Source organism: Myodes glareolus, chromosome 3 (genome assembly GCF_982192425.1).
Source record: "Myodes glareolus chromosome 3, mMyoGla1.1, whole genome shotgun sequence".
In the NCBI taxonomy this organism is placed as follows: domain Eukaryota; kingdom Metazoa; phylum Chordata; class Mammalia; order Rodentia; family Cricetidae; genus Myodes; species Myodes glareolus.
The window spans coordinates 51,560,586-51,584,372 of NC_142028.1; the positions used below are offsets into that span (position 1 = coordinate 51,560,586).

A 23,787-nucleotide genomic window follows, 5' to 3' on the forward strand; every position below is an offset into this window, starting at 1 on the left:
ACCAGACATCTTTGTAAACTATATATATATATATAATATGTATATATAGTTTAAACTATGTGTGTGTGTATGTGTGTGTGTGTTTCCCACTAAAGTTGAAAAAAATAAAAACATGAGCATCCTGTGTGGTGTAGTGGTTGGAGCATATGTGCCTAGGAGATGGCTCAACAGGTAAAGGCCCCTGTCACCAAGCCTGACGACTTAAATTCAATCCCCAAAGCCCACATGGTGGAAGGAGAGAACCAACTCCCACAAGTTGTCCTCTGACCTCCAGACCTCCGTATGTGGTGGGTGTGGGCACACACACACACACACACACACACACACACACACACACGAGTGCATACAAACCCACACATACACGTATTAATTTTTATTAAGATAGCAGTGCATGTCCCTTATCTGGAGGTCAGGCTACCTGATTGTGCTGTGCTGTTAAATCATTTAATCATTTAATCAGGGCAGCAGATTGCTTTCCAAAGCCCGAGGAACGAAGACTATATTCCTTTACAGAGGTTTCCTAAGTCAGGAGAGATTGATTCATAACAGGGAAGCCAATGGTGCCTGGCATCCTGTCATAGGGGTATCTCGAGCCCCCTTGGAGGAAGAGAGACATCTGACAGGGCAAACAGGACATGGACCTGAAGCCGGTTTTGCTTGTGGTACTGTTCATACAAACTCATGTCATGTGTAAGAGGATTCTTCACTTATCATTTAGTTTATATTCTGTATGTATGATGAAATCAACATCTATAGTCACAACCCAGAACGAGAAACAAGTCAGCTTGCTCATGGTCCTGTGCTTGTTTACGAGACTAGAGTTCATTGTGTGTGTTAAAGGGGTAGGAAGTGAATGAAATTTTATATTACAAACTACAAATAATTTAGTCACTTCTGATGTAAAACATGAAATATTCCAATGTTAAATCTTTTGGGGGTACCTGTCTGCCTTTTCTTTTTTACCTCTGAGCTGTAGAAGTACCCCGGCACGGGTCAGTCGTGGCCTCAGGTTATGATGGCCTCCATACTTACATCCAGACTTTAGGTCCCACTACCTAGCACAGGTTCCATATGCTTTCTAGCAATCTCCTGCTCCCGAGTGTGGAGGGGGTGGAGGGCAGTTAGGAATGTTGTCTGCCCTCACTTTACCTCCCCAGAACAAGGGGAGTTTTGAGGTTGCAGCAATCCCCTGAAGCAAGAATACCCCCTGGTCTAGAGAGATGCTCGGTGGGTAAGAACCCTGGCTGTTCTTCCAGAGGACCTGGGTTCAATTTTTCACACCTACATAGCAGCTCACAACCCTCTGTAACTCCAATTCCAAGGGGATCTGATGCTCTCTTCTGGCTTCTGTGGTCTTTACACTTGTGTGGTACATAGACATACATACAGGCAGAACCCCAGTGCACATAAGATAAGAGTAAATCTTAAAGATTATTTTAATAATACAGCTCCCTAGCTGGTGTGTCGTCTTTCCTGTCTTTCCTCCTTCATCAGGAACTTCAGCATTGTAGACCGTGTCCAGAAAAGTGGTGTACACTGCTATGCTTGGGGTTTCCTCAGACTCTGGCTTTCCGCCACCTCCTCAAGGTTCAGACTCCACTCTTCTCTCCTCAGCTCAGACTAAGTCAACAAAGACTTCTGTCTGCAGTGTGATCATTTACAGACCAGCAGCTCTCTGCTCTCAGCCTGGGGTCTGCTGAGTTAAAAACATCCAGCCAAAGAGGCTGACTGCTGAGTTCCCAGCTCTGGCTCTCTCCAGTGTCTTGAACTCGGAAGGTAGGGAGCCCTGGTGACGGGAGATCTGTTTGTTCACTGTCTCCAAACACTTCTTGCCATACATGCTGTGACACGGAAGAAAGCCTCATGATTCCCCTCTCCCATTTCTCATTCTTTTCCTCTCTCCCCCCTTTCCACCTCCCTTTTTTCTCTCCCTCCTTCCTTCTCTCCTTTCCTCCCTCTCCCTCCCCTCTCTCTCTTCCTCTCTCACTTGCTCCCTTCTCTACTGAACTTTCCCTTACTCCTCTTTTCCTTCCCCCTCCCTCTCTTCCTGTTTCCCCCTTTCCTTTATTTCCTCATTCCCTCCTGTATTAGTCAGAGTTCTCTAGAGTAACAGAATATATAAAATGAATCTCTCTCTCTCTCTCTCTCTCTCTCTCTCTCTCTCTCTCTCTCTCTGTGTGTGTGTGTGTGTGTGTGTGTGTGTGTGTGTGTGTGTGTGTAGAGGATTTATTGGAATGACTTCCAGGCTGCAGTCCAGCTATCCAACAATGACTGGCTGTGAATGGAAAGTCCAAGAATCCAGTAGTTGCTCAGTCCACAAGGCCAGATGTCTCAGCTGGTCTTCAGGATATGCTGGTATCCCAAAGAAGTAGACTCCAATGCCAGTTAAAAAAATTTGCTCACAAAGCAAAGAGCAAAAACTTCCTTCTTCCATGCTCATATATGAACTTCTAGCAGAAGGTGTGACCCAGATTAAAGATGTGTCTTCCCACCTCAAAGATCTGGACTAGAAGTAGATTCACATATTTCAAACCAAGCAAAAAAAAAAAATCTCTCACAGGTCTGTTTGAGCATGTCTTGCATCCTTTTGTAGACCTTACACTTACTTTCAGTGCACTGTTGTTGAATCACCCGAGGAGGTAGCTGTGTGGTACTTCTACTGCGCGTGCGAGGGGTGTGAGCTTTTTTGAGAAGCAATACCTTAAATCCAGATGTTAGACTTCACTGGACAAGGGTCTGACCCACCTCCCTTCCTCAAGGAGAGCAACAGTGATGCTAAAAGCCAGTGAGTGACCTGCATGCCAGAGCTGTCCTTCCACATTAACTTAGTTCCATCCCAGTGCAAGACGCGTGCAGGCATGCAACTGGAGTCTCCAAATGCTGACTGAATGAATGGTACCAGCATGGACACCTATGCTAGCCCTTGGGTAATCATCGCGCTTTGTGGGGTCGGGGAGCACTTACCCATCATTAAGAAGCATTGTGCTTAGCTGTACTTTAGTGCCCTCTTAAAGGCTGAAGAGGATTAATTATAAACCCGGTGCCTCTGGAAATCTACTTGTAAAGTTGAACCTGTAGTGACGTTTTGGTGTTACTGAGACACTCATTGTGAATCATTAAACTTGCACTGCGTCAGTGTTCATTGCTAGTTCTTCCCTCCAGCTCCTTCTCTAGTAGACATACCAACAAGTAGACAACAGAGGAGAGAAGTTTGCCACAACAGGGAAGCAGCTGTTCAGTGCCATGTACTCTCTAAGTGGGTCCCTTCCCACAGGCGTACCTGGGCCAAGGACAAACATGCACAGCAATAAACAGCTTCCGAGTGCAGTCCACCATTGCATCTTGCTGGTCTGTCTTCTTCCTGCCAGATCTGCCAAAGTAAACAAGCTCAAGGATATTCTTGTTTTTATTCTTCCAAGGCTACAACCCTGAACTGGGTCCTTTGGCCTTTTCCCAGTTTTGAGATAAAAGAAATGTGTGCTGTGTGTTGCTCTCTAAGTACTTAAAATGCTATGCAAAAGGTTAGGACTGTAGAGGACTGGCAGGGATGTCAGGGGAGGAGCTTTGGAAGGGTTGACCTTCAGAGCTGAAGTTTACTGTCAGCAGCATCCTCTTGACTTGCTCTTAGACAGGGTTTTTTGGTTTTGCATCATTTTATCCATGGATTCTGCAGAGATCATTGCCATGTTATAGCAAGAGTCTTGTTATGTGCATCACCAAATTATGTGGAGGTAAGGGCATCTGACTGATTGGAAGACACTGTCGACAGGTGTCCCTCCTCTTGTAACTCTACACATGACTTGTCTGTGACTCCTAAGACTGGAGAAAGATATGCACAAAACATATAGTAGTATCATCAAAGAAAAGGGCTTAGTAGTTTTTAAAAATTAGGGCCTTGGGGATCAAGTTCCAGCTCTGCCTACTCATGGTACCGGCATGGACAGAAGCCAAGGTGTTGAGGAGATTTCACTTTGCAGGAACAGAGAGGGCATCAGCCCCTCCACAGGGACACCAGTCTGGTAGAGGATCTACTACCACACCATGCTAACTTTGTGATTGCCTAAATTAGCACCATCTAAGTAGAAGACTTTCGAAGTGGATTCCCTGCTGATCGGTCTCCCAGCACATACTTGATATATAGCCCTTGATTTTTTTTTCCGTCCATCATTACCATCACTGCTGTTCATCCACCTGTGTGTGTTTGTGCATGTGTATGTATGAAGGCCAGAGGACTGCCTTGGAAAAGACACAGACTGAAGTCCATATATACACTACATTTTGGTACCTTATGGCCTGGCTGCTGAGCTGTTCTCTGATCCCTCTAGGAAGAGCAAGGGAAAGGGGTAGGATCTGATATCCTTCCTCTCACTCTTCCTTTCCACCCTTAGCCCCAGGCAAAGCACAACAGACTTCCTCCTGGCAGAGTCTGCCATAAGGGAAATGTGGTTTGGTAATCACTCTAAAGGCTCTGCTAAGTACCACGCCTGGAGAGTATCTGTTAGCAAGACCCTTTCCTCTGAGAATGTGTGTGTTTTAGAACCATCTCCACTCTTGAACCTTTGGATCTGACAGAGGTTTGTGTGGACATGGGTACATAGGAATATAAACTAAGTATGTGCATTTAAAAATTGCTGATAATGGATCATAAGAATATTTATCTTAAAAAAATATTTGGCACATATGTGTGTATATCATTTAAGAGAAAAACAAATATACATACTAATGAGATGGAAATGCTTAATTTTTATCTAAAGGAATACATCTTTGCTGAATATTTGATATTGCAGAACAGAGTTTATTCAACATGTTTCAGAGTTGATAGACATTTGTTTTTATAATAATGCTGAGAATGCCACTTTACATAAACATGTACTACAAAATGGAAAAAGTGTTGTTTTTTAAGATTTATTTGTTTATTATGCATACAGTTGGTGTGGGAGGTCCTTCTGTCTATGTGTTGCTTTTATTGGTTAATGAATAAAGAACTGCTTTGAGCCTATTGCAGGGAAGAACAGAACTAGGCAGGGAAAGGTAGGCTGTATGCTGGGAGAAAAAAGGGCAAAGTCAGAGACACCATGGAGCCGCCACCAGAGTCAGACATGCTGAAACTTTGCCAGTAAGCCACTGCCATGCGGCAATACACAGATTAATGGAGATAGCAGTGATTTAAAGAATATGATTTCTGTGTAATTATTTGGGAGCTGAGCAGCTGGGAACTAACTAGCTGTTTCCTCCAACATATAGTATTCTGCCTGCAAGTCTGCTTGCACTCCAGAAGAGGGCACCAGATCTCATTCTAGATGGTTGTGAACCACCTTGTGCTTGCTGGGAATTGAACTCAAAGACCTCTGGAAGAGCAACCAGTACTCTTAACCGCTGAGCCATCTCCCCAGCCTGGCAAAAGAGTTTTCACAACCATTTCAAAGTCATAGGAAATGCTGTCCTAATTCCAAGCTAAGATTAATTTTTTTCAGTGAAATGCAAGCAAGCAATTCAAACAGTAATTTTTAAAAACAAAACATTCTAAAACATTTTTTATTTCTGTGTATGCATTGTTTTGTCTTTGTGTCTACCATATGTGTGCCTGGTGCCCAAAGAGGTCAGAGGAGTGCTGTGGGACAATGCTCTTGTACACTGTAAAGATTTGTCACGCATATTGGTTTAATAAGACACTGTTTGGCCAGCGTCTGTAGCCAGGCAGAAAGTATAGGCAGGGCAACCAGACTAGGGGAATTCTGGGAAGAGAGTCAGTCACCATCCAGATACAGAGGAAGCAAGATGAGAATGCTGCACTGAGAAAAGGTACCAAGCCTTGTGGCTAAAGAGACAAGAATTATGGGTTAACTTAAGTTGTAAGAGTCAGTTAATAATAAGTCTGAGCTAATAGGCCAATCAGTATTTTGTTAAACCAATGTGAGTGACAAATCTTTACAGTGTGTAAGAGCATTCTCCCACAGCAGAGGAGGGCATTGGATTATCTAGATCTGAAGTTATAGATGGTTGTGAGCTGTCATGTAGGTGCTGGGAATTGAACCTGGGTCCTCTGTAAAATCATTAAGTCCTCTTAACTACTGAACTCTCTCTCTCTCTCTCTCTAGCCCTCAAACCATACATTCCAATCCAATCCAATCCAATCCAATCCAATCCAAATATTTACTAACTTGATACTTACATGCTGAGGAATGATGGTAGAAAGGGGTTAAAAGTCATGATATTCCGTAATTGAGCATTATACTTCTACCGGAACAGAATAGTTCATATGAGATGGCATACAGTCTTCCCAAATCTGAGTGGAGGTGACCCAGGCTTGCTCATTAGTGTTGCATTTTGTGACAGAAAGCCCAGTGCAGAGTGCACATGTCATGTGTTCAGAAACAAGACTGTAGTGAAGTTACGTGAGCAGCACAGGCAAATGCTCCAAGAAACACCCCAGACTGATTACTCATTTAATTTTGAATTAATTTTGTTGCTGCCTATTAGAAACCTTTTCCTGTTACCAGTATCTTTGCAACCCCATTTGAGGTCATGACCCACAGTTTCAAGAAGCCGAGTTTTACAGGGTCAACTTATGTATGAAGAGTCTCCATTGATGATGAAATTAGAACTCATGAGGATCTTTTAATTTGTTTTATATGTGCATACATGTGTACTCCTGCCTGTCTGGTTATGTACCATGTATGTTCACATTTCCACAGAGGTCAGAAGAGAGCATCAGAAGTCCTGGAACTGGAGTCACAGGTGGCTGTAAGCCACCTGATGTGAGTGCCGAGAACAGAACCCAGGTCCTGTGCAAAAATAGCAAGTGTTCTTAACCACTGAGCCGCCTTGTCAACCCCGATGAAGGTTTTAGAGTAAGATCATGTTGAAATGTAGAACAGAAACTCTTTCTGTAATCTTTCTAATCAAATCTTCAAAAACAAAAGATCTAGGCTCCATATATTTTAAGGTTAGTGAATCAACATATCCATCTCACATGCTCTTGTTACAAGAGCAGCTGAAATCTACATTTTTAACACAAAAATTCCTAATAGAAAACAACTTTTATTAGCATCAGCCCTTGAGGCTGGGGAGATGGTTCAGTCATTAACAGCACTTGTTACTCCTGCAGAGGACCCAAGTTCGGTTCCTACACACACATGATGGCTCACAATCATTCATAACTTCAGTTCCAGGAGATCTGACATTGACTTCTTACCACTGCAGGCACCAGGAATGCATATGGTGCACATATATACATGTAAGCAGAAGAGTCATAACACATAAAATAAAAGAATCTGAAAAAAATAACTCCACTCCTGGCATTGTACATTACTCCTTTTCTGGCTTTATGGCCCATGTTGCTTAGGAGTGCTTCCTTCATAACTATAGCTTTCCAAAAAATAGAACCTAGTCTAACATCTAGAAGGAACAACGTTTTAATGTTCCACATTAAAAATTTCAAAGAGTTAATGAGAAAACGTCCACTCCAAATAGCTAGGACTTAATGAGAATCAATATTTTTCTTTAACACATTAATTATATAATGTACTGGCATTGTTAATCAATACTAGGTATATTAAATGAAGTGTTTTTCTTTTAAAGATATTCTGGAGCGTATACAATAACATCCCTCCTGTGACCAGCTTGTCTTTGAGATGTAGTTATCACTTAATGAGAGGAGAGAGGCGACCACTTTGGTAAGTGTCAGTGGTTCACCTGGAGGTCAAGGTGGGCGGGAAATAGCTGGGCACCTCATGAGGACTCTTTTCACCCGTGGCATGCCTCGTAACAGAAGTGTGCCCTGCTTCTCAAGGCCCTGGCTCTCAGAGGAGCCTGGTGTAGCTTCCTTAATTGCTTGGTGTAGTAGTGAGGGCATTTGGACAGTTAATTCGTCTAGGCTGGGGCCTCTAATACCAGTAAATCTTTATATCCTTTAACCTTTTACAGTTACTGACTCACAAGTAAAATAAAATTCTGTTTCAGTTCATTTCTCAGTGAATAATGGAAATGTAAATTGAACAAAAGCAAAGTGGAATTTTGTTGGAGCCTGTGACTGAGGAGTCCACGGTTAGGGCTGCTGTCCCACACATCTGGCTTCCCATGTCTCATCTGGGCTCTGGCACTCTCCGTCATGTCCCTTTGCTCTTTCAATGTTGGCTGCGTTTTCAGTCAGGCTTTCCTGCTTCTGGGAAAATAGATCTCTCAAGTTCCAGGCTTTTTAATCACTGGGGTTGAACCCAGAGCCTTGCAGCATGTGCTAGGCAAGCACCCTACCATTGAAATACAGTCATATCCTTGCCGCCCACCCCAGCCCCCTTTTTGGAGACAAGGTCTGACAGAGTACCTAAACTGGTCTTGAACTCACTTTGTAACCATGCTAAGCCTTGAACTTACCCTTCTTCTCCTTCTCCTAAATAGCTGGGGTGACAGACCTGTACCACAGTCCCGCTAGCTGTGAGCTGTGATATATGCCCTTCAAGTTTATCAGTGTCAGCATTCTCCAAGCACAATAAAATCTAGGGCTCATCACCACTGGCTCTCCACTCACTGTGGATCAGCTCTCCACCCCTGGCCAATCATGAAATGAGGAAGAAGCAGTCCCATGAGCAAACCTGGGATGCTAGTGTGTAGTGTGTCTTTCAAGCTAACATATGGAATCAGTCCTACCAGAGGCCTCTTGCAGGAAGTGTCTATCAAACCATGGTCTACCACAGCAACACTCAGTAAAGCTGTGACGCAAGTTTCCATGTGAATTAAATGAGACAATAATATGAATGTGCTGTAGAACGTATAGATCTTCACACCTGCAAAGCTGATACATCAGTTGTCCATCCCCAGGGAGTCAAGGAGGCCCTGGGTACCACCTCCTTGAGAATGAGAACCTTGTATCCCTGCACCCACCTTCATCCCTGTCACAGTTAATTCCATGTTGCTCCCTCTCTCATCTCCATTCCCTTCCTTTTCATTCTTCTGCTTTTGTTCTCAGTCATAGGCAGGTGAATATTTACTGAAAAATACCTGTGCACTTTTGTTTTGCATATCAGCTATTGTTAAACTAAATGGAAAAGACAATACCCCTTCGTCATGGAGTGAAACTTTAAATGTTGTTCTTTGATGTAGGGAGGAGGAGAGTAATGCAAAGGGTGGCGTGTGGAAGATGAAAGTCCCCAAGGACGGCACGGTAGGTCTCTGCTGAGCGTCTCCCTAACTGTCCGGGCATGGGGTGGAGCATGTTGGGCTTCAGAGAACCTGTCCAGATGTCTCCTGGCAGCCCTAGGTTGAGAAATTCATTTCTAACATTGGTTATGGTCACTTAATAGTGTCACCTTAAAGATGTCTAATTGAAAAAGCCGGTATTGTGGTGCACACCTTATATCTCAGCACTTGGGAAGCACAGTCAGGCAGATCTCTATGAGTTTGAGGTCAGCCTGGTCTAAGGAGTGAGTTCTAGGACAGCCAGGACTACACAGAGAAACCCTGCCTCAAAAAAAAAAAAAAAAAAAAAAGGAAAGGAAAGAAAAAGAAAAAAGAAAGAAAGAAAATGTGTAATTGTGACTCTACAAAAATCATGCAGGCATCCCTGTATTGTGTAGCCATCAAGGTCTAGAGCCTGTAAACTTTAGGGCAAAGCCAAAGATCTTCATGGTAGCTGTTTCCTCATCAGGCATGCCTATATGCAAGCTGGTCTTCCAAAGGAGATCAGAATCCTTCCCACCAAAGGCTCTGTCTTCTTGCCTAAAGCCAGAAACACCTCCAGAAGGACTGTGGCGTGAGAACTGGGGAACCTCAGGGGTGTCTCATTTTATGGGAATTCATGTAGCTGGACAAGCTTCTGTAGTTCAGTCTCCCCGGGAGTGGGCTTACCCCCGAGACGTGAGCATAAGCCTTAAAAATTAGCTTACACAAGCCCTGGGAAAATACAAAACTCCTTTGAAAAGAGACAAAATAAATTATCTGGGCACAGAAGCGCATCTCTGTGATCCCAGAAGCTGAAAATAGAGGCAGGAGAATCATGAGTTCAAGTCTTACCTATGCTATTCAGTGAGACACTGTGTAAAAAAACAAACAAAAACATAAAAAGCAAAAATGGGTGGGGGATTTGCAGGTCAGTTGGTACAGTACTTGCCGTGGAAGCATAGGTACCTGGGTTCCAATCCCCAGAACCCATGTGAAAAAGCTGGTTTGGCTGTGAACATCTGATTACCCACTGCTGGGAGGCAGAAACAGGAAGATCCTTGGGACTTTCCAGCCAGCTGGTCTAGCCAAAACAGTGACCTCCAGTTCAATGGAAAGATCTTTACTCAGTGCAAGCTTTTAATCCCAGCACTCAGGGGGCAGAGGCAGGTGGATCTCTGAATTCGAGGCCAACCTGGTCTATAAAGCAAGTAAGACAGTTATACAGAGAAACTCGGTCTCAAAAAAGCAAAAAACAAAAAAGAAAAGATCTTTATTCTCAAAAAATAAGGTGGAGACATGATTGAGGAAGACATCAGAAATCAACCTCTGGCAACCACATATCCCTACACACACACACACACACACACACACACACACACACATACACACACACACTCAATAAATAGATAAGGAAGAAAAAATCATTAGAAATAAAATGGACAGAAGGGCGATTTTTTTTTTCTAGTTTCTTCCATGTGATTATGCTCAAAGAATTACAATGCTTCTGCGAGACCCCAACCAAAGTTACAACCAAACTTGCTGGGCGGGGCTGCAAACCTGGTTGTTACACGGCAAACATGAAATACACCAGAACGGCTAAGCAGGAGCAAGATCCCCTCTGCCCTGTTAAGAGAGAGCAAGCAGAAAATAGGGAAGAGCGAGATGCTCTTAGATATTCTTCAATTTCACTAAGCATGCTTCCCGCCTTTCATGTTACTGCACTTACTTTCTTGCTTATTTTTGAGGCAATGGAGAGCCACCCTGGGGCTTTTCATGTATGTGTCTTATTTGGAATTAGACTAGGAATCACCCTAGACTTGGAACTCTAGTGGAAGCCATCATGATGCCCACACCCATAGAATAGTCCTGCCCCCCCCCCACACACACACACACTTGCCAGCTCACTAGGCTGAATTTAGGCATCGATGCACTTCCTTGCCTGGGCTCTTATGATTCAGTCCCCCACTGGAAGCATGAAGGCTCTCTGGCCTTGCTCTCCTCTCCCACTCCAGCTTCATCACCTATGGAGCTCAAGATCAAAGTTGGACAGATGGGAGAAGGGAAGGGCTAAGAAAGAAGACATAAGCCTTTCTAGGAGAAAGGGTTCACCTTCAGCTCCCTAGTTAAATGCTGTTGCCTTGATTAAAATATAAGCAGCTGCTGCAAGCTCATTAGAATGTAATAATAAGCATTGTTACAGTTAATGAGTCCTGAGCGCCTGGCATATGATGCATGCAGCTGTTTATGGTGCAATCTTAAATCCCGAGCCCTCTTGGTGCAGTTATTGACGTGTTATACTTGCAACAGCCTTATGAGGTCAGTCTTGTTGTTTTTCGCTCCAAGATGGAAGCTAGAGAAACTAATGGCCTGCCCAGGTCACAAGGAGTAAAGTGAGCAATTTCTCCATTCAGACTGGACTCTGGGAGGCCTCCAAGCCTAGGAGCTATGGCAAGGGGGAACCTAGATTTTTTTTCCAGGGAAAATTTAGGAAAGCCATTGCACCTCCAATATCCTGTGAGTGCATTCTATCTACTTGACAGCATTAGTACACGTCCCATAGAAGGAGCTCTGGTGCTTCTCACTGGCAGGAGGCAGAATGGCATGCAGGCTAAGCATCACTTCCAGGGAAATTGTGTGTGTACAATAGTACATAAATTTTTCACTCTGTGCAAACAACCTGTCAGCATGGAATGGAATTGTTCAAATCTCTAGCATTCAGTAAATAACAATGTTTCTTAACATTCTTGACTTGAGTAACATCTTAAGTGGTAGCATTTTAAGTTGTCCATCAACTGCAATCCAGAAACAAAGAGAAGGGTTTTACTAATGGTTCTCAAATGTAGTGGGTTGGTGCACTGAATGAGTAAGAGTTAAAGACTTCAGAAAATGAGGTGAGTCGAAGGTTTATGCCCCCCCCAGTTCTTTTGGAGTTGATGGGGGCTTCACTAGCAGGTAAGGTGCTGGGCCACTTGTCTCTGTGTCAGAAGCCACTTGCAAGCGGCTCCTGTACCTGTATGATGGCACAGACTCCCTTTGATTTGGGGGTGTCTCTAGGTTCCAATTGTGGGTGGGGAACCTGTGTTCTTTAGCACCTGATGATAACTACCTAAACATTGTCTTGTTTTTATTTTTGTTCTCTCCTACCTCAGTCCACAGTTTGGAAAGAGTTGTTGTTAGCGACCATTGGGGAGCAATTCACAGACTGTGTGGCAGCAGGTAGGAAGGCCACAGCCCAGTTACCCACACTCTGGTATGCTTGGTTCATGTTTGTTACTCACAGACCTTTGTCTTTCTACCTGCCTGCAAAGTGTTGATTTTGTAGCTGTGATGTCATTTAGACTTGTTTCTGTGGCGTGGTGTTTGATGTGAGATGTGTGTATTTAAGCACCTTGTGCATGTTTACATGTGTGTACAGTCAGCCCTTCCTCTCCTCAGATCTTGCATCCATGGATTCACAGATCAGAAATTGTATAAAAGCATGAAGAGGGTCTGAACTAAACACACACACACACACACACACACACACACACACACACACACACACACTTGCCCCTATTCAAGGAACAATACAGTGCAAACAACTCACACAGCATTTGTGTTAAGGGTTACAAGTAAAAGAGAAATGTTTGAAAATCAATGTGGGCTGGTGGTATAGCTCTGTGGTAGAACACCCACCTGGTGTGCAAAAACCAAACTGCTGCAAAATAAATACCTAAATAAATATTATGTGAAAATATTACGTGCAAATATAAGGGACTTAAGCGTCCATGGTATGGAGGGGCTCTAGAACTTATCCTTCATAAATACCAAGGGCTGATCTATAAAAACACATGTGAATATATATACATATATATATTTAAATAATGTAGGCATATATATGTATAAAATATGACAGTTATAGACATTCATCCCATATAAATAGGCAGAAAGAAAAGAGAAATCTTCGTCAGTGGGCCAGCATGAGTAGTAGATTTCCTGTAGCTGCCTCATCTCCTGGAGGGGGAAAGTGTCTGCCATGCCCACTGGGATTTGTGGGTGGATAGGAACAGTCCCTTCCTTCTCTCTCACTTTATTCCTTTCCCCTTGTTCTCCTGGCTCTGCTCAGAGAGGCGGACACCGGGAGACAAAGATGTCTCACTGTTCCTGCCCACAATCTTCCAGCTAAGGCTAAAACAAGAGCTTCAGGAACTTGTCTTTGGAGAAGGCTTTGACAAGGCTTTCAGAGAGCCCCTCTGAGAGCAGTGGTGTGTGTGTGTGTGTGTGTGTGTGTGTGTCAGGGCTGGAACCCTGGACCTTATGCATCTAGCCATGAGCTCTCACGCCTCCTTCCCTCTGTGAGCCATCTTTGTTCACCATTGAGATGAGTAACTGATTGTGTTGTGATCTTTTTCCTCCTTTGGGCACTCCTCCCCAAAACTTCTGTGGGTATGTTTAAAGTAAAGATTTATGGGACTTTTTATTTTGTTTTGTTTTTGTTGTTGATTTTAGGGTTTGTTGTTGTTGTTTGTTTTGTTTTTTTATTTTTCTTCCATGCTACTTTTGGTTCTGGGTTTTATCTGCTTCATTTGCTGTTTTGTTATTGTTTTTTGTTTGTTTGTTTTAAGTGAACTGGCATGGATCAGTTGGCACCCAGATTTAGGCTGTCACTGAGAGCTCTTCCCACCTTGAAGGTCCCATGACCAATCTCACACTTACCTCATGGGGTGGGGGCAGTGCTCAGCCATTCTGCCTTTCTGTACTGCTTTTCACGCCACTTTTACTCACTTCAGACAGATTGTGTGTTAAGCGAAATGGTTTTTACCAGTTCAGGTTTCTTCTGTTTCAGTGGAGCAAAGCTAACAACTTTGTATTGCACATCCCAAAGCACACCCTGTGTGTAGCTATAAATACAGAAGTCCCTGTAAGTAATAAGAAATACCCAGTAGTGAGCAAAGACGACCAGTTCTTCTGTGGCTGACTAGAAAGGAGGACATTATTAACTATTAACCTTCAGCACGTCTACTAACCAACTCTGTTGAAGCTTCCAGCCCATCTTCCTCAGCCTCACTTCTAGAGCATCTTTAAACCATGACTCCTCCAGTCTCACTGTCTTCTGCTGCCAAGGCTCTGCCACCATCCAGGTGTTGCTGGCTGGTTCTCTATGTGAACTTTATGTATTTCATTATGGACCTGCCTTCTCCTAAGAGCCCTAATGGTCTTCCTGTTTGTCAGAAGCCAAGTCAGACTGAAATAATGACCATTTGCCCTGTCATTGCATCTGCTGATTACCTCACCCACTGCCAGCAGTGCAAGAAAGGTTAATTCCAAAGGATTGGAGACACTCACATCTCTCCTCCAAACTGGGTTCTTGGTGTCCTGGCCCTTCTTGAGAGTGAAATTCTGGATCACCTATTTCTTTGTGTATTAATTTTATTTTCACATGAAATTTGTCATCAAGCTCTGACAACTTTATTATTTTAAATCAATGAACAAAATAGGAACAGCACTTTTCTTGGTGACATGAGAGATTCTGAGGTGGTCATGAGCAGATGCAGTCCTGCTTTTGTTTTTACTTGTGTTTGAATGTGATGGGTGTGCAGAAAAACCCTGACATTATACCTGCGGAGCTTGGCCACAAGTCACAAGGTAATCTTGTCAGCTTAGTGAGTTTTATATATTAAGAAGCAGGACATCAATGTCTTGTTGCCCACCAATCTTCTCTCATCTTTCTCTTCTTCGTAGGATGCCATCAGTTCAACTTTGAGCACCATAGTTTCATTTTGCACAATTTTGAACTCTTATATACATGCTCATGAAGTGTTAGATTATGCACGCTCCCATAGTCATAATCAAATTCATTCATAAAGGAAAACAGGCAGAGAGGAAGGAAGAAGGGAAGGGGGAAATGGATGGGAAGGGGGAATTATTTCACAGAAAATAGTTTCTTTGGATAGACTGAGTGTGCCACTATGTAAATCATATTCAACATGTAGGTCCCAGCAAGCCTCTTTCTATGTGGATTCTGGGGATCGGACTCAGGTCTTGGGTTTGCAAAGCTAAAACTTTACTGGCTGAGCCATCTAGCCAGTCACCACCTCTACTGCCACTACTACCAAGACCACCACCACTACCACCACCTCTGCCATCACTGTGACCACCCACCAGTAGATAAGCCTCATGCTGTTTAGTCATGCGGCAGTTTATGAATACATGGGTTGGTTTTTTTTTTTTTTCAACACGTTCAAATGCCCAGGAGACAAGTAGAAAAATTGATGGCTTGAACATTTCAACTTACAGGGGATGGCAAATTAGCAGCATGTATTAGCTAAGATAGAATTCCCTAACTGCAGTAATGCCTCTCTCTTGCATGCTGCTTACTGGAGCGGAGTATGCAAGTACGAGAGCTGACTCTGCTCCATGAATGTGTCATGAACATTCAAGACTTGGAGCCAAACGCCTCTGCTTCTCTCATTTTTGCTACCAGTTAGTGTGTGTGGACAAAGTGACTGCACAGGAGCATTGTGGTCCATAGGCACAGCATGCAGCTGCCGTGCTCAAGTGCCTCTGTGACAGCCCCATGCTGGAGAAAGCCCACAGTAATCCATGTAGGTTGATGCCTATTGACCATCCACTGGTGGTCATGGCAGAGCGTCACTTCGGAGACACTTACTCTTACTTGACCTGTAGTGCTAACAGGTGGCTGTCAGCTCTTTAACCCATGGTTCAACCCAGTCAGAGGGGTGATTGCTAGAAGGAAGCACCAGAGGGCAGAGCGAATAGGAAAAGAGTAGACAAGCAGAGGAGCCACTGGACACTCAGCGTCTGGGTCCGGCAGGTTTCATAGCAGATGGCGCTAACCGCCCCAAGGCCTCTAAAGGCTTAGCAGGAAGTCCCAGAAAGTCTTACTGCTCTTAATAGAGAGGCCAGGCTTCAAGCAAAAAGTTCATCTGAGTTCACTTGGCTTTCAGAGGGCAGAGAATTATGCAACCTATTTTAGAAAAAGTCTCATCAAAACAGAGTCAGAAATTGACAGAAAGCTTTGGGTAACGTGTTAAAAAGGGTAAAATTACTTATCTGGAAAATTCCTTTGGCTTGAACACTCTGTTTATCGAGTCCCCGGCTAAATATGATGCAGCTCTTGCAGCGTCTGTGCCGACTTGACTTCCTGCAGCAGTCCCCCACGGAAGGGAAGCAGTCACTTCAAGTGCCCTTCTTACCCATAACTCACAGCTGAAGTGATGGGCGTCTGATGTGGCCAGACTGGCCTGTGGCTGTTTACTCACTCTCGCCTTTTCCTCCTCTTTCCCCCAGATGATGAAGTGATAGGGGTCAGTGTGAGTGTCCGGGACCGAGAGGATGTCATCCAGGTCTGGAATGTCAACGCCTCATTAGTGGGCGAAGCTACTGTGCTGGAGAAGATCCATGAACTCCTGCCCCACATAACCTTTAAAGCAGTGTTTTATAAACGTAAGTGCCTCTTTTCCAGTCACTTTTTTCAAGGCTCTTCTCCCAGACTTCTAGAGAGAGAAGCACATTGCAAGTGAGGCGAAGGCAGAACCACTCGAAGCTCTGTCAATGCAGAAAGCAATTCAACACAATGCTCTTAAGGGTTTTTTCGATCAAGTTTAGTTTCAGAAATTAATAAGAGATTCTGTTCTTGCCAGCATCCATGGATCCTAAAAGCAAATATACATCGTATTTGTTATTTCAAAAATTTAAACCTGAGCTTAAATTCTTTCAGAGAAAATTTTATTCTATTGGAAGTAATAATAACAAACACACACACACACACACAAATCAGTCAGTGAGATGGCACGTCAATCATCCCTTCCTACACAGAAATTTATAATGTCTAACATTTGTATATATAGGGGAGTTCAGGTATGATTGACAGGCTTACTGAAATGCTACCACTTCATCACTCTGGTGACTGTGGCAGAGTCACCAGGAATTTACATGCAGTGGTACATCAGCTCTTGGTGTGAACAGGTGTGTGGACCCATTGTTTCCATTGTGATTTGTGTTCATTGCTTTTGTGTGCTTTCTAGAAACAGTCATTTTTTCCATAATGCAAACATCTTAGCACTTTTGGACTGGTGTTTGGTAGTTCACATGATGGGCTACACGCTCAATAGTGAGTTCAAGGGAACGATTGACAGCCCCACACACATTTGTGATGGGTTGTCTGTGTCCCGAACCGTCCTGGGAGTCACAACCCCACTTTTTTCTTACTATTGTATTTCATTGAGTCTAAGATGCTCTTGATCATAGTACACCCTAGTATCTTAGTGTTTAAAGGAAGAAAAAGTAAACAAAGGTTTTTAGTTAAACCAGAATGCATTGTTGACTCTAGAGGTTTTGAGATTTGCAGGGGTACAGAGCAGGGGGCATCTTAGAATCTCCGAAATATACTTCATCATTGTCTCAGTAGTCTTGGTCCTTGTCGAGAGGCTAAACACATTTAAATTTTGTGATTGCCCTTGTGCTACAGCATATATGAAAATGCAGGCCTCCCTGGGAGGAATTCTGTAGCCATCATCTAACAATCAGGGTCCACACAGGGAAATGGATCCTGTGCTCTGTGCACTTAGAGGGTGCTGATCCTCTGAACTAGAATAGAAAGCTTAAAATGAAAGAGACAGAAAATACAATGTAGTGTGGACAGGGCAGGCACATGGATACCATTAATGGTCCAGAGGGACAGTCAACTCTAGTTCACCCCAGATATCAAGGGGTCTCCAAAGCCCATAAGGATAACTAGCATAAACTATAAAAGGAAATGTGAGTTAGCACCAAGTTCAAGTGGGCCCACACTTGAGTCTGCCCGCACTTGACTCCTAGGAAGAGAAAGCGGTTGAGAGTCGTTGAGTTTTTAGCCACACTTTACCAGCATGACCCTTGTCAGTTTCGCTTTCCTACCTGTGTCCAGAAGGTTGGTCTCAGATGATCTCCAAGGTTCCTTCTTCTTTACAATTCTATGAGCAAATTGGCAGGTCACAAACTGGTCAGCAGCTCAGCATGAAGTCAGTATCTACTTAGGTAACTAGGCTCCAGCTTTAGGGCCAAGGCATAGTCACATAAGAATGCCCAAGGGCAGGGGATTCACCACTTAGCTTTTGGAGTGGTGTCAGGAGGTGGGGAGGGGGGCTGGGGGTAGGAGTCAGGCAAGGAGAAAGGAAGTTGCACCCAGGCTTGCTGAATGACAGATAGACATCCTGAAGTTAGGTGACATTGTCAGAAGAAACTAGCTGCAGCTCTAAGCAGAAAACTGCCTTTTAATGACACCCTTGAACATTTCAAAGCTCAGAGTGTGCAGTTTAAAAATTTGAATTCCCTGGATTTGACGTGAAGCAGGCCGCCCTTTACTCGGCACAGTTGCCCGCATATGTTATAGAAGTGGTCTGGGAAAATGGGGTCTGGACAGAAGCTGGTTCACAGGGTAAGGGTCAGTCCTGGGTGAGCTAGGCTGGAAGTGGCCGGTTCATGCCACCTTTGTCTTATTAATGGGATCCTGGTGCCCTGGAGTTAGTAGAAGTTGGCAGGCTAGATGACTGGGATGCCAGGAGAGTGCCAGAATAACCAACCGGTCCTGGCCTCCATAGGCAGAAGGAGAACTGGACATTGACACTTCATGTGATTTCCATCCAAGATTGAAGATGGGAGTGAGACACTCCAGTTTATACACACCCTCCCTGCTTCCACTACGTTCCTTGGAAAGCTGAAGGACAAAGGCCTTGATCTGATGTGAGCATTGTGTAGAACAGGGATTGGAACACAGCCAGCTTCTTGACCCCCTTCCCCCACCCCACCTCAGTCAATCCATGTGAATGTTGCCGAGGGCAGTCTCTACATTTTCATACGATTGGGAAAAAGCAAAACTGTTTTGTAACACATGGAAATTATGTCAGTACCAAGCTTCAGTAGCTTGGTTGCATAAGGAAGCACTCATTCGTGTCCACATTTTCTATAGCTTCTTCAGCCAACAGGAATTGTGTGGATTTCTACTAAAAGTCTGCTGGCTCCTGGATCTGAGAAGTCCTCTAATGGTTTCCCCAGTTGCTCCAGGGGTGACAATGGCCCTCAATGCCCAGATGCTCACAGTATTGCAGTATATCTGCTCTTTGACACTTCAGTGTTTCAGCTGTGGCTGTCCTGAACCACACACACACACACACACACACACACACACACACCTCTCACACCTAGAGATGAGAAAAGTCTTTGCATTGACACTGCCTTTGGGTTTATAATTTGCAAATCAGCATTGCTAACATTCTTACAGTCCCTCACATTGGCCCTGAAACATAGTATATTTCACTGAAGACCAATCTATGTTTTATTTGGTGTCTGCCCTAAAACATCTTTATTAAGGATAGAAAGTAGGGCTGGGGAGCTAGTTCTAAGGGGACCTGAGTTCAGTCCCCAGAACCCACATGGTTCAGCAGTGAGGATTGTGTACTGCTCTTGCAAATGACCTGGGTTCAGTTCCCAACACCGTGACAGGCAGTTTACAGCTGTCTGAAACTTCAGGTCTAGGGGATCTGACATCCAGTTCTGGCAACCGCACTCATACATATACCCCACACGAGTACATATAGTATAAAAATAAATCACTAAGGAAAATAGCTGGGGCTGGAGAGATGGCTCAGTTGGCAGCAGCACCTGCTGTGTAGCAAGACGACCTGCGTTCACATCCCAGCATCTGTATGAGAAGCTCGTCGTTGCCACACACACTGTAGCTCCAGCACTATACGGGCAGAGACAGGAGGATCGCCAGTGCTCTCTGGCCCTGTGTCTGTCCCAAGTTCAGTGAAAAAGTCTGTCTCAAAGAATATGTCGGAGGTGACAAAACAGGACACCCAGTGTCCTTCCTCAGCCTGTAGACATGAGGCATAGGTAGAATCAGGTGCCCATACAGCATGTCCACATACCACACACACAGATATATATACACACACCACAGATGCACACATACCATGCATGTCATCTACACACATACACACTGTACACACACACATATATATGTAGACACACATACATATACAGCAAGCTCAGTATGATGGTATCTGCTTATAATCCCAGCACTGGGGAAATGGAGACAGGGAAATCTCTGGGGCTTGCTGGCCAGGCTGTCCTTTAGCAAGATCCAGGCCAGTGAGCGATCTTGACTCAAAGCATAAGATGGATACCATCTGAGGAACAACAGCCAAGACTATTCCTGCCCTCCCTATCATTTCAGTCTCCCTCCCTCTCTCTCCTCTCCCCACATGCACTGCCCCCCCCCACATCCATGTGTACCTCCTGCACATGCAGACACATAACTCAAATAAAGAAAATATTTTAAAAATTAAATATTAACTTAGGAAATTGAAAGTCTGAAAGATAAGCAATTAAACTTGAGTAGATACTAGGTCCCCAGTCCTAGTCACCCTGGGAGTTAGAAGGTGCATCTTTCCCAGTGGCTTACCTAGAAGAATTGCTGCTTGGAGTAGCTACCCGAGAGGATCTTAAAGGACTGCTGATGTGCTGGCCTCATTCTCGGTAGTCTATATTAAAAGTAAGAATAGGAGGGATATGGAGGTGAAGTGGGGCACTCAGTTCTGCCTCCCTTTATTGCCTAGATGAGCAAGTGGATGTATTTGGACTGAATAGCCCTGGCTGTATTAGACCTTGCCTTGTAGTGACATCTAGACACCACCTGACTTAAACTTGGCCCTTTGCTTTGCAGCTAATAATGTGTGTCTCACAGGCCTCCCATTTCTTGTGTTCTGGTTTAAAAAATTTAAGTCTTTGAAGAGCATAAATTTTATTGTCAGTTTCCTAATTAGTAATTCCATAGGACAAACTATGAAAGCCCTGAGGTGTAGGGTGAGGGTTGGGGAAAATAATAGAACCATCAATTTTATGAAGCTTTATTTCCCACAGAAGGTGTTGAAAAGCAGGGAACATGATATGACCCACCCACCCCCTTGTATGGTTCTGTTTTGTTTTATGTTATTTTATTCTTGAAGGTAGGCTTGTGAATGGCTCTGTCTTGGGTCATAGGTTTCCCCCTTCCCATGCATTTTTTGGGGCTCATTTTCCCTGTAGCATTTGCCTAGAGCCCAGTGTACCCTCCTCATCAGCTAGTGTGGATGAGTCATCCCCATGCCCCCTCCAGGCACAGCAAGAAGAGGCAGGCAGCATGCCTACAGCTTGTTTATCCCTTGTTTTCATTTTCAGTATTACGTTTCTCAGGAAATGCACGCCTTAGCTAACAGTTACTGACAAAATTTTAAAAAAAGAAAGAAAGAAAGGAAAGGAAAAAAAAGGTATTTGAGTTCTTGCCAACATCTGGGGAAGCTGAATGAGATGCCTAGAGGGGGTTGGCCCATCCTTTGCTTAAAGTTTTCTTTCCTTCTTTTCCTTTTTGTTTTTTTCTGTCCTTTAGCCCATGAAGAGCATCATGCTTTTGAAGGTGGACGTGGAAAACACTAATTGCACTCTGTAAAGAATTCTTTATCCTTTGCTGATTGGTTTTGGAAACGGTCTTAACAGGAGGGAGAGTGAAGAGAAGACTTGCCGAAGCCCGATGCTGGTCCATTTAGAGTGGGTTTCTGTCCTTGCAGACGGGGCGGTTAGGACTCCGAGTGGCAGGTGGGGTTGGGGGAGAGCCTGTGGGTTTCTGCCATCGTATCCTTGGGGTTTTTTTTATTTTGTTTTTTGTTTTTTAAGAAAACCTTTTTTTTTTTTCCTTTTTAGCTTTCTTAATTCTCTGTGCTTTGCACTCTTCCCCTCCCCATAAGATTCCTTATTCAGAGTAATTATTGTTTTCTGCACACCCTTTCATCGAGGCATAAGAATTGGGTTTCCCCTTCAGTAGCTCTACTGTACCTTGTTAAGGAACATCTGCATAATCGCCACAGGACTGCCTGTGAAACCACAGGGAACCAGGAGGAAGCCTAGCCTAGCAAAACCCCCTTTCTGATAAATTGTTGTGACACTTGCCTGCATACTGTGAGCTGGGCATTGGTTCCTTTGTCTGTGTGTTCCATAGAAACCATGCTCATTGATGGCCCGCACATCTTAAAACCCTTTTAAAAAGCAGTAGAAGGAAAAGAAATTGTTGGTTTCCCTAACATGAAAACTTTCATCACAACTTTTTTTTGAGTGTCAGGCTCAAAATCAAACTCTAGGATTTGGGTGCCTACTGTGCTAGTATTTCTAGCCGGAATCCCAGTCTGGCCTTTTCAACTGAAGCAAGCCCCATGATTTGTCCAGAGAGGAAACCTCATGTTTACCCACTTAGAACTTTCCAAATCAATTCCCACACCTGTGTTAAGTGATCCCTGTCATGTGTCCTCTCTGAAAATCTGTGGCAACCCCGGCACTCACACAATTTAATTTGAGTGCATCTCCTTCCTCTTAACTGTGTTATTAGCTGTAGGGTTATACGACCTAAGAAATATTGGTTGCAGTAGAAGAAAACTTTTCAGAGCATTGCAACTCCTTCCTGGGCTCCTGTTTCCCTCTCAACTTTGCCCCAGCTCCTGGTAACTTTCCCTGTAAAAGGGCCTCCCTCCTCTTGGCTTTGGTTTAGAGCCACGGGACCAGTGCAGTGTCTGTACTTATCAAAGAGCAAATTTTTAATTCCCCTGGCACTGTTGGCCAGTAGAGAGATGGGGCTGCTCCAGGCCTTCCACGTGTATTTGTAAATAAAATTCCCCCATTCCCATATTTTAAATGGCTCTCAGTAGCCTCTGTTTATAAAAGTCGTGGCCTCCACTTGCATTGCTAAACACTCCACCAAAATAATTAGCTGTCAGAGTTTAGGAGTTACTTCTTTTCTGAGCTGAAGTCCCTAGGTAATTCCACTCATTTGGGTATTGGATACTTCTAGAAAAATCCCAGGATGCATTTGTCTAATGACATATACTTCTCTGAACAGTTTCTAAACTTGTCTTAAAAGTATAACTCAAGGACTTAAAACTTATTCTGGACATGAATTGAAATTCCTTTTTATACTATAAGTATTTTTCTGATAGATTAGTAAAAAAGGATATAATTGACTTCCTTATTATAATTGTCATATATATATTTCCATAAGTAAATAAATTTTGAGGAATTTTTATTTTTGAACTTTATTTAAAGCATTTGTGATGACATGTTTAATTTTTTGCATGTATGTAGCTTTTGAAGTAAAAATAAAATAAAATAAATAGGAATGGCAGGCTTACGTTAATGCTTCCGAGTTTCTATCATTTATGAACATGAAACATGACCAGCACACAAAGGAGATTTTCATCCCATGAACTTCTGTAGCTGCTTCTCTTTGGAAAACACTAAACACGAACAGTATTTAGCTGCCTAATGTTCAAAACCTGTCATCTGGATTACTTTGAGCGGAGTTTGTCAAATTTTGCTTTGGAAATGGTTTTAATTGAATATTTAGTCATAATTGACTCTGTGAGAACTAATCTGACTTAAGCAGTTTAAAGCCTTTCACTGCCTCCTTAAAGAGGCTGATGCTCTGGGGAGGCAGGGGCAACATTTGGGGGCATGTGACTTGGTGTCAGAGCAGTTCAGCCATTTTCACTACTGTCAATTACTGGGCAAGTGTCAGTTCCAGTAGCATCTTGGTCCTTTAGCCAAGTCCTGCAAGTGCAGCCCGGT

General features: G+C 43.7%; 1 protein-coding gene across 1 annotated transcript in view; it reads left to right on the forward strand.

Moving 5' to 3' along the window:
- Positions 1-23,350, forward strand: part of Eif4e3 (eukaryotic translation initiation factor 4E family member 3) — a 42,229-nt gene extending 18,879 nt beyond the window's left edge. The window contains exons 3-7 of the mRNA XM_048438466.3: positions 7,582-7,676; positions 9,100-9,160; positions 12,306-12,372; positions 16,447-16,602; positions 21,566-23,350. Of these exons, the coding sequence (XP_048294423.3) occupies positions 7,582-7,676; positions 9,100-9,160; positions 12,306-12,372; positions 16,447-16,602; positions 21,566-21,612 (426 nt within the window). The 3' untranslated portion in view covers positions 21,613-23,350. The remainder of the gene's footprint in view (positions 1-7,581; positions 7,677-9,099; positions 9,161-12,305; positions 12,373-16,446; positions 16,603-21,565) is intronic.
- The last annotated feature ends 437 nt before the right edge of the window (positions 23,351-23,787 follow it).